The 14,609-nt window shown below is 41.6% G+C and overlaps 1 protein-coding gene across 1 annotated transcript in view; it reads left to right on the top strand.

Annotated features, from left to right (window-relative positions):
* LOC124790266 (histone demethylase UTY) overlaps positions 1–14,178 on the top strand; it is a 327,821-nt gene extending 313,643 nt beyond the window's left edge. The window contains exons 22-24 of the mRNA XM_047257771.1: positions 3,849–3,975; positions 4,250–4,420; positions 11,986–14,178. Coding sequence (XP_047113727.1) covers positions 3,849–3,975; positions 4,250–4,420; positions 11,986–12,021 — 334 coding nt within the window. The 3' untranslated portion in view covers positions 12,022–14,178. The remainder of the gene's footprint in view (positions 1–3,848; positions 3,976–4,249; positions 4,421–11,985) is intronic.
* The last annotated feature ends 431 nt before the right edge of the window (positions 14,179–14,609 follow it).

Genomic DNA, 14,609 nt, shown 5'->3' with positions numbered 1-14,609 from the left:
CCCACTGTTCCTCCCCTCTCTGCCCCATAGTTCTTCTAGACCCCCCCCCCCCCCCTCCCACCATCTACCCAACAGTTCTTCTGGACCCTCACCACCCACACCATCCGAGATCACTACTCACAGTGTCCAGAGATGACACTGGCAGAGAGAGAGAGAGAGAGAGAGAGAGAGAGAGAGAGAGAGAGAGAGTTTTGATTGGATGAAGAAATTTCATCAGATAGCTAAAAATAACCAGCAATCTGCTTTCAAATGCAGCTATCTGCTGCTCAGTGCCTCCTCTATGCAATGAGTAGCAATCAGTACTACTCACAATGGTATTCCAGTGTGGATTTTTCATTATTAATCTTCACAGAGTTGGGCAAAGAATAAGAATATTCACATTATAAAGAAAACAACATAATATTTGTAGACGTATTTCATCACTGTGCCATTGTGTTCTTTGGTACAGCCAACTAAGTCGCTAAGATGATGTATGCAGATGTAAACATAGCAGAATTGAACACATTTGTCTGTCTGCCACATTGCCCTGAGGCTAACTCATGGTTCAGTATGTCACACATCAGTGAAGCAGATCTTCAAATTGTAATGTATAAAATAAAACTTATATACTGAGAAGTAAAATATGCAGACCTTGCATATAGTGAAAAGCTTTTTTAAACGATAAAATCACAGATATTCTGTTATATTGCAGGACATAAATTTGTACAATAAATCCTTGTTGTCATCTGACAGTGGGCATAGGCCCAAAACTAGTTATTGTGAAATAAATTATTTATTCAAAAAATGTGATGGGTTACATTTTTCCTCTTCAGTGATATTTCCAAAAATGCCTTCATATTGTGTAGCCATACTGGATAAAATCATATCTGATTTTCCAGTAACATGTTCCCAGCACAATATTTTCTCTCCCAAATTTTCCTTTAAAGCAACTTGCAAGATGCAGTGGAAAATCCCATAATATAGCAAAAGTAGTCTATATGTATATTATTTTAAATGATTTCCTTCCGAAAACAGAGATATTATGAAGAACGGTGATAGTAGACTATGTGTTCAAAAGTATCTGGACACCCCCCAAAAACATATGTTTTTCATATTGGATGCATTGTGCTGCCACCTACTGCCAGGTACTCCATATCTACGACCTCAGTAGTCATTAGACATCATGAGAGAGCAAAATGGGGCACTCTGCAGAACTCATTGACTTTGAACGTGGTCAGGTGATTGGGTGTCACCTGTGTCATACATCTGTACACAAGATTTCCACACTCCTCAACATCCCTAGGTCCACTGTTTCCGATGTGATAGTGAAGTGGAAACATGAAGGGACATGTACAGTACAAAAGCGTACAGGCCGACCTTGTCTGTTGACTGACAGAGACTGCCGACAGTGGAAGAGGGTCATAATGTGTAATAGACAGACATCTTTCCAGACCATCAGACAGGAATTCCATACTGCATCAGGATCCACTGCAAGTACTGTGGGAGGTGAGAAAACTTGGATTTCATGGTCGAGCGGCTGCTCATAAGCCACACATCATGCCAGTAAATGCCAAACGATGCCTCACTTGGTGTAAGGAGCGTAAACAATAGATGATTGGACAGTGTAAAAATGTTGTGTGGAGTGACCAATCACAGTACACAATGTGATGATGCGATGGCAGGGTGTGGATAAGTCGAATACCCGGCGAACATCATCTGCCAGCGTGTGTAGTGCCAACAGTAAAATTCAGAGGTGGTAGTGCCACGGTGTGGTCATGTTTTTCAAGGAGGGGTCTTGCACCCCTTGTTGTTTTGCATCGCAGTATCACAGCACAGGCCTACATTGATGTTTTAAGAACCTTCTTGCTTCCCACTGTTGAAGAGCAATTCAGGGATAGTGGTTGCATCTTTCAATATGATCGAGCATCTGTTCATAATGCACGGCCTGTGGCAGAGTGTTTACACAACATTAACATCCCTGTAATGGACTGGCCTGCACAGAGTCCTGACCTGAATTCTACAGAACATCTTTGGGATGTTTTGGAATGCCGACTTCGTGCCAGGCCTCACTGAGTCAATACCTCTCCTCAGTGCAGCACTCCATGAAGGATGGGCTACCATTCCACAAGAAACCTTCAAACACCTAAGTGGAGTGAGAGTGAGAGTGGAACCTGTCATCAAGGCTAAGGGAGGGCCAACACTGTATTGACTTCTAGCAGTACCGATGGAGGGTGCCATGAACTTGTAAGTCATTTTCAGGCAGGTGTCTGGATACTTTTGATCACACGGTGTATGAGGTTAGTGGAACTGTAGTTTTACATATTTGTCGAATTATGCTGTCATTCCTTTGAATCAAACCAGTGTCTAGGAGCAACTGAACAAAAACTGTCAATGCTGTCCATTGCTATCAGCTCTAAACAGAAACAATTGATATTTTTTGCCATTGTTTCATTATTATTGTTCACTGCACTCTGTTCTTCCCTGTCATCAATGTTATTGCCTTTCTGATAATTGCTTTTTATTGAGTGCCAACAAGTAGCATTTAGTTCAGTTTTTGTCCATGTTTATGAATCAGTGTTTTCTTTGTGATGAACTTTGCATCTGGATCAGTATGCTTAGGTTAGGTTAGGTTAGGAAGTACTCAGTGACATGGTAATGAAAGAAATCACTTGACTGGGAAAAAAGTGATCCTCAAGATAAATCCAGTGTGATATACTGTGTATGCAAGAATAATTCATTTTATGAAACTGTTAATCATACAGATTAAAAGAAAATTAATGAATTTTTACAAATATTTCTTGCCAAAAAGTAGTTCAACAAGTGACAGTATGTGCTTGAAAACACAAAACAATTAAAAAATGTATCTTACATGCATCCTATTCACCACTTCATTTACCAAAACATAATTGTCAGTGATGGATGCAAATCAGTAGGAAGAGAGAGACAGAGACGCTTCAGTAAACATAATTACAAAAGTAATTGTTCATTTATTTAAACAAAAATTTATGATTTACTGCCAGTTATTAAACTTTTAAAACCAACCCAAAACTCATATTTATTGCCAGAAGTATGAAAAAAGTCATATTTAGGTAAACAAATACATAAATTTTGAAAATGCTTCATTTTTGAAAATGTATCTCCTTGAAATCGTATACGTTGTGGTTAATGTATAATCAAAAATGCTATAAAAGTATGTAAATGAAATTACCCAAACACAGAGACTGAGTGAAAACATCCATATAACTGCCATAACTGTCAGAATCTTGTGTTTGTCATTTATCACATATTGAATGAAACCACTCGGACATGGAGGCTGAGTGAAAACATTCATATAGCTAAGATGGCTGCAGAGACTAGTTTCATTCTGTTGTTTCATTTGACTGAAAAAAACTTATTGAATGTAAAACAACAATTGATTGTCCAGTCACTAAGAATGTAAGATATTTAATGATGCACTTCATATATGCTGTATATCACATTGAGAATTGTATTTGAAGAGCTAATTTTTAATGCAGCTAATATTAAAGTTAGGATGTTTCTAGTTCAAGTCACTGTCTTTCATTTACTACCCTAGTAGGCACTAAAGGATAAATCCATCAAAATATTATAGAGAGTAGAAACAGATCATGATACAAAATCCTCATCCCTTTGACCATTCTGTATCATATGTAGAAGCATGGAAATCAGTAGCAAGAATTTGTGGAAAATATAGGAAATGTCTGCTGCTTCATAGTGAACACAGTGTTCTTGACCAGTGGTCAAAGAAGTGGAAAGACATGGAATATTTTCTTTGTTTTCACACTATCTGAATTCCATGTAACATTTTGTTACACCTTATAAATATGAGTGATATTTTTGTTTGTTTGCAGAAATTGTTTGCTAAGGACATTACGCCAATGTGCCATGATATTAGAATTTGTGAAGTCAAAAGGTGTAGAAGTGAGATTCCATGGTCGAGGAAAGAATGAAGCATCTCATTACTGTGGACAGTGTGAGGTAAGATAAGTATTAAAACTATATGCAAACTGTGCCTGCAAAACAGTAAAAAGACATTTTGGTTGTTTGTTTCAGAGACAGCTTATTTGTAGAATGAGTTGTTTGTAACTAATTTGCAGTAATTAGATGTAGGGTGCAATATTCACTTGCAAAATTAGCAGCACATATGAAATACTATTTTTGTTTACTGTTCTATGAATAGTATCAAAAGACGGTGTCTGCACAGTGTTCCTCCCAAATGAAAATATTTTGATTGAAATAATCTGTGTTTCAGATTGAAGTTTTCAACATCCTCTTCATCAGAGAACAAGAAAAAAGGCATGTTGTTCATTGTATGGACTGTGCCAGAAAGCAGGCACCAAGTTTGGAAGGGTTTGTGTGTCTCGAAGAATATAGCATGGAAGAACTAATGGAAGTGTTCGATCATTTCACATTACATGATCCAGTAAGTCCTTTGATAAGCTAGAGTAAAACAAAAACACACACACACACACACACACACACACACACACACACACACACACACACACACACACAGACAGCTCTGCCCTTAAAAGGGGCTGAATGGACTAACAGTGCCAATGTTTTTTTTTTTTTTTTTTTTTCTTGGCAGGTGGACTGGTTGTTGGTGGGAGTAGCGTTGGGTGGGCTGGTTGGAGGGGGAGGGAGGAGGGAGGCAGGGAGAGGGAATGGGGATGGGTCACTAGCAGCTTGGTGGAAGGCAGTCAGTTTGCTGGCTAGGAGTGCAGGACGGAGGGTGGCAGGAATATGGGCTAGGCATGTCATGCATGATTGTAGGGACCAGTGGGGTGTGTCACACGCCGAAAATGATGTGGGGATGTGAAAAGGGAGGGGGTAACAGGCCAGAGTAAAGGGAAACTGTTAGGTGGAGGTAGCAGAGACAGTGGGTTACCCGAGATGGGAGCAGAGGGTGTGTTACAAAAGTAACTCCAATCTGCATAGTACAGACAAGCTGATGGTGCAGGGAAGGATCCAAATGGTGCAGGTTGTGATGTAGCCATTGGAACTGAGCATGTTGTGCTCAGCTGCATATTGTGTCACCAGATGGTCAACTTTGTGCTTGGGAAAAGTTTGGCAGTGGCCAAACATCCTAGTGGATAGCTGTTTGATAGTCTTGCTGACATAAAAAGCTGTAGACTGTTTGCAGCAGAGTTGGTATATGATGTGGCTACTTTCACAGGTGGCCCATCCTCTGATGAGGTAGGATGTGCCTGTGTTGGGACTTGAGTAGGATTGGGTGGATTGAGTCATGTCATGCACCTTAGTCTGCCACAGGGATATAATCACTGCAGAAAGGGTCTGAGAATGGGTGGGCATAGGTATGGACTCGGATGTTGTGTAGGTTGGATGGTGGGCTTGGAACACCACTTAACGAGGGGTAGGAGGAATCTTAGGTAGAATGTTGCTCATTTCAGAGCAGGATGAGAGATAATCAGAGTCCTGGTGAAGGATATGGTCCAGTCCAGGAAGATATTGGATGACAAGGGGTGTAGCTGAATCTTGAGGGGGGGGGGGGGGGGGGTTGTGAGGATATGACATGCGAAATCTGTTTGTGAACTAGGTTTGGTGGGTACCGCCTGCCTGTGAAGGCTGTCATGAGGCCTTCAGCGTACTGGGTAGGGGACTCAGGTAAATTGTCCACAAGGCTGTATGAGAGGAATATTTGGTGTGGAAAGGATGACAGATGTCTAAATGCAGGTACTATTTGTGTTAGTTGTTTTAATGTGGACAGAGGTGTGAGCAGAGCCATCGGAGACATGGAGATCATTGTGCAGGGGAGGTGGTGCAATGAATAGACCAGGTGAAATGGATGGGATAGAAGGTGCTGAGGTTGTGAAGGAATGTGGGTAGGGCATCTTAGCCCTGAGCCCAGATCATGAAGATATCGTCAATGATCCTGAAGCAGGCTGGGTGTTGGGAGTTTTGAACCGACTGCCTCTCTCTGAGCCACTAGCCACCCACTTGCAGTCCATCACCCTCCCTCTCTCTCTCTCTCTCTTTCTCTTTCTCTTTCTCTTTCTCTATCTTTACCTTCCTCCCTCCTCCTTGCCTCTCTTCTCCTTTCCCTTTTTGCTTCAAAATACACATAATTTTAGTGGGTATTGGATTTTTGTGCGAATGAACAAACAATATGGGCCTACGTTATTCTGGTGATGTATGTGTTAAGATACTAACTATACTGCTATGACAAAACAACTGAGTAACCTCAACTCTTCCTTCCCTTCCACTTCATCTGGTCCTTCTCTACCCAGTGTGCCACCTTCTTGGGTGTTGACCTCCATCTCGGCCTCAATCTATGTGACCAAAAGTATCCAGGCGCCTGGCTGAGAGTGACTTACAAGTTCGTGGCACACTCCATCGGTAATGCTGGAATTCAATATGGTGTTGGCCCACCCTTAGCGATGATGACAGCTTCCACTCTCACAGGCCTATGTTCAATCAGGTGCTGGAAGGTTTCTTGGTTGAGTGGCAGCCCATTCTTCATGGAGAAGTGTACTGAGGCAAGGTATCGATGTTGGTCGGTGAGGCGTGGCACAAAGTCGGCATTCCAAAACATCCCAAAGGTGTTCTGTAGGATTCAGGTCAGGACTCTCTGCAGGCTAGTCCATTAAAGGGATGTTATTGTAACCACTCCACCACAGGCTGCTCAATCCTGTTGAAAGATGCAATCGCCATCCCCGAATTGCTCTTCAACTGTGGGAAGCAAGAAGATGCTTAAAACATCAAATTAGGTCTGTGCTATGATAGTGCCTCGCAAAACAACAAGGGCTGCAAGCCCCCTTCTTGAAAAACACGACCACACCATAACAACACCACCACCTCCGAATTATACTGTTGGCACTACACACACTGGCAGATCATGTTCACCGGGCATTCGCCATACCCACACCCTGCCATCGGATCGCCACATTGTGTACTGTGATTCAACACTCCACATGACGTTTTTCCACTGTTCAGTCGTCTAATGTTTATGCTCCTTATACCAAGCGAGGCATTGTTTCGCATTTACGGGGGTGATGTGTTGCCACTCTTGACCATGAAATCAAAGTTTTCACACCTCCTGCCTAACTGTCATAGTACTTGCAGTGGATCCTGATGCAGTTTGGAATTCCTGTGTAATAATGTGGATAGATGTCTGCCTATTACACATTACAACCCTCTTCAACTGTCAGCAGTCTCTGTCAGTCAACAGAAGAGGTCAGCCTGTACACTTTTGTGCTGTACATGTCTGTTCACATTTTCACTTCACTATCACATTGGAAACAGTGGACCTAGGGATGTTTAGATGTGTGGAAATCTCACGTACAGACGTATGACACAAGTGACACCCAATCACCTGACCATGTTCAAAGTCCATGTGTTCCACGGAGCGCCCAGTTCTGCTCTCTCATGATGTCTAATGACTACTGAGGTCGCTAATTTGCAGTACCTCACAGTAGGTGGCAGCACAATGCACCTAATATGAACAACATATGTTTTTGCAAATGTACAGGTACTTTTGATCACATAGTGTTTATTAACCTACTGCCCCACACCCTCCAACTAACAGTTTCCATTTCTCTGTCCTCATCTCCTTCCTATTCTCATCTCCCACACTCTTTGTTTGCCACCCTCTGCCATTGCACCCCGCCCATCTTTCCCTTTCCCCTTCCCCTTCCGTGCTAATCTCCTTCATTCCCCCTCTTTGTCCATTGCCCCCCTCCTTCCCCCCTCTCTGTCTATCTTCTGAGTGACTCCCCCCCCCCCTCTCCCTCCCTCCCTCCCTCCCTCTCCCCCCCATATCACCCTCTCTCCATTCACATCCACCCCCCTACCCCCTATGGGTCCAGGGGTTAGAATAGGCCAAGGTATTCTTGCCTATCGTAAGAGGCAACTAAAAGGAGTCTCACACGTTTCAGCCTTTATGTGATCGTCCCTTGTAGGGTCTGACCTCAATTTTTCAAAATTTCCCGAAGAGTGAGCCAATTGGAGCAGGATGCCTTACATGGTGCAAAGTGTCCATCATGCGCTGAGACTTCTCAAATCCTTCGTCGACGTGGATCCGCACTTCCGCTCATTCTCCAGCTGTTGGGCAAGGTCACCCTCCTGGGCTCGTTTTCCTCCGTCCTCTGTGCAGTATCGCTTTCTCCGCTGTCGACGATAATGGACTTCTCAGCTCATTTGTGCCTGATATCCAGCATGGGAGCCAGTCCATTGTGGTGGGGCCACCATGTACCCTGTTGGTTGTAGCCCCCTGACCACACAGGTCATGCCTGCACCGTTACTTCCCCATGTATGCCAAGGAGTAGTTGCCTGTCGCCCTGGGGCATCGGGTCTCCCAGCAATGGCCATCCTGCCAGTGGCCTTTGCTGTGGCTGAGTGGCGCCCATGGGGAGAGTCCCTGGTCGGAGTGGGTGGCATCAGGGTGGATGACCCACCATAAAGTGTAGTACATCATCTCTTGCTGGTGGTCAAACACCAACATTCTCTAAGCAGTCAAGGTCTAACTTCAATGCTAAGAAATATGGCCCGAAATCATTCCCCCGCCCCCCCCCCCCCCCTCCCCCTCCCTTCCTGGCCACACTATGGGAGGAACGCCAGGCTAAGGATGGCAGCGAAGCTTATTCAACCCGGTACCTTGTATGTACAAGAGTTGATGGGGAATCTTTCTTGTCAATGAAACCTCAGGTTTCCTTTGGAGCATTTAGAGAACAAGTTTGGGGGGATGGGGAGCTTGTCCAAAATGCAGTCAGGGTTGGTCTTGATCAAACCAGCATCCTCTGCCCAGTCACAGGCACTACTCACGTGTGACAAGCTGGGAGATGTTTCTGTTTCCATCACGCCCCGTAAGAGGTTAAATATGGTCCAGGGTATCATGTTTTACATGGACCTTATTCTGCAGTCGGACAATGAGGTGCATGCCAATTTACAGGGTGAGGTGTCCATTTCGTCTGGTGCCTTCACCGGGGTCGAGGGATAATCAGGTTGCCACCGGTGCCATTGTCTGGGCCTTTGAGGGTGACACATTACCTGAGAAGGTAAAGGTGATGGTCTACCGCTGTGATGTAAAGCCATATATTCCTCTCCCAGTGCAGTGCTTTAAGTGCTGGAAGTTCGGCCATATGTCTTCCCGCTGTACTTCCAACATCACCTGTCGGGATTGTGGACGCCCTTCACATCCCAATACTTCCTGTGCCCTGCCTCCCATCTGTGTCAGCTGTGGAGAGCACCATTCGCCTTGCTCGCCAGACTGCCAGGATTCTCCAGAAGAAAGAAAAACAATGGAATAAAAGACCCTGGACTGACTGACCTACACTGAGGCTAAGAGAAAATATGAGAGGCTACATCCTGTGCATATGACGTCAACCTAGGCTGCCGCTATGACAACGGTTCTACCATCTTCCATTCTGCCGCGTACAGTTAGCTCTCAGAGCCGTCAGACTCCACCTGCCCCGTTGATGGTGGGGGGCACTTCCCTCCCTGTTGCTCCTGCACAACCTACTTCAGGAACACCCCCCCCCCCCCCCCCCCCAACCATCGGGGATGTCAGTTCCCACTCAGCCGGAGAAGCGTAAGGCTTCTTCAGCTCCTCTTGCCAGGAAGGAATCCCTTGGGTCACTCCCTTCCCATGTTCCTATCAGTGGTAAAGTTGACACCCGCCAGTGGCCGAAGCAACCATGGGTAGTCGGTCGTAGGGCTTCATGGTCCTCCTCAGTCACTGAGACAGAATCAGTGAAGCCCTCACAGTCAGAAAAACCTAAGGAGCAGCGACAGAAACCAAAAAAGAAAAAGTCCCCCAAGAAGCAAGGCACTGCGGTGGCACCCACACCACCACTACCCACAAGCTCTGTGTCTGACGATGAGGTGGAGATTCTGGTGTCCGCTGAGGACCTAGATCTCACTGTGCACTCGGACACAATGGATGTCGATCGCACAGACACTCATCTGGTGGCAGCATTGAGTGTTTCATGTCTTCCAAGTCTCACAATCACGTAATCTTCCAGTGGAATTGCGGCGGTTTTTCCCACCACCTGGCTGAGCTACAGCAACTGTTAAGCTTTACACCTGCTTTCTGCATTGCCCTCCAGAAAACATAGTTCCAGGTATTGCAGACCTCTACCTTCTGTGGCTATAAGGGATATTACAGGAACTGTAGTGACTATAATAGAGTGTCAGGTGGAGTTTGTGTCTATGTCCTGAACTTACTATGTAGTGAACCTGTGCCCGTTCAAACCTCTCTTGAAGGATAAGGACGACGCAGGAAATACCTGTCTACACCTCCAGATGGTGCAGTACACCTGAACATATTGACTGCACTGATTGATCAACTCCGTAAACCTTTCCTATTTTTGGGAGATTTTAACGCACATAACCCCTTGTGGGGTGCCGCTGTGCTTACTGGCCGAGGTAGGGAGGTGGAAAATTTGCTATCACAACTCGACCTCTGCCTCTTAAATACAGGTGCCCCCACACATTTCAGTGTGGCACACATGGCACGTATTTGGCCATTGATTTCTCGGTTTGCAGTCCTGGCCTCCTCCCATCTATCCACGGGAGAGCACATGACAACCTGTGTGGTAGTGCCCGCTTCCCCATCTTCCTGTCACTCCCCCAATCCAAGGACTGTAGCAAGTATTTCACCTGGTGACCTTTTTGCTACTTCATTATAGTAACAGCTTTCTTAAGAGATAAATAACAGATTTATTTGCAGATTAAGAAGCCTCTTTTTTTTTACACGTTTCCATTCTGTTGCACTTAATTATAAATTTGAAGCTTACAAACACAGGACCATGTAACATGTTCTGCCTCTGTTGATTGTTTGAAATATCCTGGACAAAGTCCTAAATTGTAACATAGCTCGTTGATTCTTTTTTACACTATTCAGTGTGACATAATGCTTTTGGAAGTAATTAATTATTAAGAATAAGACAGATCAAACAATGAAAACTCCAGGTAGGAGTATTAACGATGTAGGGAAAGACAGAGTGCTACTTACCGTAAAAAAGACACATCTAGTTCCAGACAGTCATGATTAAACGACACTCACATGTAGCTTTCGGCCATAGCCTTTGTCAGTACACACACACACACACACACACACACACACACACACACACACACAAATGCGAGACTGCCAACTCCAGTATCTGGGGCCAGAATGGATTCCAGCCCGAGATGCTGGAGTCGTCAGTCTCGTGTGTGTGTGTGTGTGTGTGTGTGTGTGTGTGTGTGTTTACTGATGAAGGCTGTGACCAGAGGCTGTATCTGAGTGTCTTTAAATTGTGCCTGTCTGCAACTTGATGTGTCTTCTTTACGGTAAGTAGCGACCTGTTTTTTCCTTAATTGTTAAGAAAAAAGACAGTTGTCATAAAACATAAAATTTAAAATGTAACTGTTTTATATCATTCCTGACTTGCCAGACTATTTAGCATAATATCAATTGTATTTTCCCCAGTTCTTTAGTTTCACCATTGATAGGGGGGACATTATCTGATGATATCATGCAAGTATTCACAGTTTTATGTATATTCTCATTTAGTTTAAAAATATAGAATGTAAAGTAGATATGGTCCATGCATATTTAGATCAATTTACAAACAGTGACAGTGTTCCATAATCATTATACATAATCCTTACAGTCTCTAAGAGTGTCAGTAGCACTTAGCTACCTAAAGTATTCTTATCAGTATACTCATACAATAAAAGAAATTTCATTTAGGTAACAAACTACCTGTAACCCACGATAGTAGCTGCTGGACTAGCACACATGAAGTAAAAAGTGTACTGGTGCTAAGGCAGCAAGGTATCCAGAAGAGCTTCTGTGACGTTTGAAAAGTAAGAGTGATGTACTGCAGAAAAGATTAAAATCAATAAGGCCAATAGCTCATAAAAATCTGTGTGGCAGTTGTTGATCCCTGTCCCTCTCCCTCCACAACTTTTTAATTATATGCACTTTGTGATATAATATGCTAATTAGGTGTGTAACACAAACAATTTTTGTTTTTGCAGAAAAGCCCATCAAATCAATTGAGCCTACCATCATGATGACTACAAATGCTAGCATTAGCAAGTAGGTAATGGTCTGCTGCAGCAAGCTTGGAACAATGAGTTTAAGCTGCAAAATTTGTGTTGAATCCTCACTATGCATGATCTCCATTACTGGGGAGTGGAAGATATATTTCTACAAGTGAAACATTTCACATTATATATAAAGCCTTTTTTATGAAAAGAGTGAAATGCAGAATTCAGAGTTATATTTTAATACAAATATAAAGTAATTTTACGAAGACTCACAACTGTAGATCAAGACAAAAAGGAAATAAAGTGATGTGCTGCATAGACTGACCTCATGTTGAAAGAAAGGCAGTAGGATATGTACTAGTGACAATCTACCTGCTGCATGTTTATGTGCATCTTGTAAATAGAGGAAGTAATTTGTGGATGTACATCGAAACATTTCTATGAATGTCAAACGGGTGATCTCATGTTTTATCCTCATGTTTTGAACAGTGGATAAATATATTTGTACAGTTTCTATTTATTAGGACATTGTGGAATGTGAAAAACCTGAGTATCAGGTCACAAGCAATTCAAGTGTAAATAAATAACGAGAACGTTACTTGAAGCAATTATGAGAATTGCTTATTTAGGAAGACAGTATAACACCTGCCTAAGAAGTTACAGGGCAATTGATACTAAATTTTTGACAGTGTATTAATGTCCAACAAATTTAGTGCTGCAATCAACAGTTATGTGATGAGCTTCTTAAAAATTAAGAGACTATGTAAAGCTGTAATTTGATAACAAAATATGAAAGTGAAAAATATTTTATGGTAGTTTCTGGAGTTAAAGTCACAGGGCATTAATTATTACACAATTTTGTGTATTGGATCATTGGTAGTGATCTACTTTCTTCCTTTTAAGACAAGTGTTGACTCAAGCGATGCAATATTTGAATTGTGATTTTGTGATAAGACTGACTTTCACTGCCAAAAGGAAGTAAGAATTTCGTTTTTGGATTAATGGTGTGCTGTTGAAAGAATCTGAAGTAATGTGTAATTACTTTGCAGTTACCACGCATTTGTTTATATGCACAGGATTTGTTGTATAGTATTCAGATTTAAAAGAACTAGCTATCACTGCCAGTAGCTTATTTGCATAAACTGCATAGTGCTTGTTAAACTTTTAGAAATCTATTTAACACACAAAACCAACTTGACCTTTATTTGTGGCATATATAGGATGTTCTATTTTATATGAGAATGGTATGTTTTGTTTGTTTCTGTAGACTGAGTTTAGGATTCATGTAAATAATTTATGATAAGTAATAACAATATTAAAAATGAAAATGGAACATCCATTGCAGTTCGACAAACAGTATGTGAAATGAAAAAATGTATTAGATCTTTTACTCTGAAGCTTGTAGTGGCTCGTTCATTTTCTAATGTAAATCATCCTTTGAGGTAATTTATTTAAGAATTGACATGATTATCTTATTCTCCAGAGTTTAATTACATATTTTAATAATTGTTGTGTATTTTACTATGTTAATATTTTCCTAGAGATCTTTATCCTCTGTGAAAGAGTTGTCTAAATGTAATTTTTATTTCTTTACACTTCTGGTGACTATTTGGTTAATGTATTTTGAGTCACAACTGTTAAAATATTCCATTACAGCTCTAGCCACAGTTACGGTAAACTTCAGAATGTCTTGCAGGCTGTGAATATTTTGTCAGTAGATGATAAAGTAAAATCAATTTTTGACAGTTATGATATAGAAATGTAATAATCCTAAGTTATTTGGTTTTTAACACATGCCCTTATAGTGTTGACTCTTATGTTTGTATCTTGAGTGTGTTCTTTTGGTTCAGTATTGGAATGGATCACAGCTAATAATTTTAATTAAAAGAAGCGTATGATGTGGAAAAGAGGTATATGTAAAGACACACATACACAAACTATATTCGCTTTTTGTTGCCAAGCCACTGAAACAGATGTCGTGGTATATCACAGATGTGCAAGGCACTTTGTTTATACATATATTCATAGATATATATACCTATACATATATCTGTCATTCTTTTTATGGTAATAATTTGCCTCTACGTGTGGCAGTGTATAAGCTTTTTGTTCTTATTTCTGTAATCATTTGATGTGCTGATTTTATTGTTTACAATATGATTAAATTTGTCAAAACCTGTGCATATTGTAGGTTTTGTACTGGCTCTGGTATTCTTAAAAAATTTTGAAAGATAGAAAAGAAAAAGGAAAAAGTAGCTTTTGTATTTACAGGGAGAACAAATCCCTACAATGGGTGTATTATTGTTACTGAATTTTGTGTGCATTTAAAAAAATTTTTATTGTGAAAAATGTGTTAACATTGTCAGTGAACAATACTGCACAGTACATTATAAATTGTGGCATAAATAAGTGAGAAGGTTGGACATGCCAGTCTGCATCCGTAATGTGTTCCTTGTATCTGTTGTGTCACGTCATAAAAAATTGTAAAAATGAGTTAGCTAATCAATAGATGCCAAGATCTCTTTAAAAATCATAAGTCAACAAAACCTATTAGAGTATACTTGTTGACTTCGTGTATGAGAATAATATATTTACATGGGTTAATGAATGTA

The sequence above is a fragment of the Schistocerca piceifrons genome, chromosome 1, assembly GCF_021461385.2.
Source record: "Schistocerca piceifrons isolate TAMUIC-IGC-003096 chromosome 1, iqSchPice1.1, whole genome shotgun sequence".
In the NCBI taxonomy this organism is placed as follows: domain Eukaryota; kingdom Metazoa; phylum Arthropoda; class Insecta; order Orthoptera; family Acrididae; genus Schistocerca; species Schistocerca piceifrons.
The sequence above is the reverse complement of the archived record's forward strand: the minus strand, read 5'-3'. Positions and strand labels throughout refer to the sequence as shown.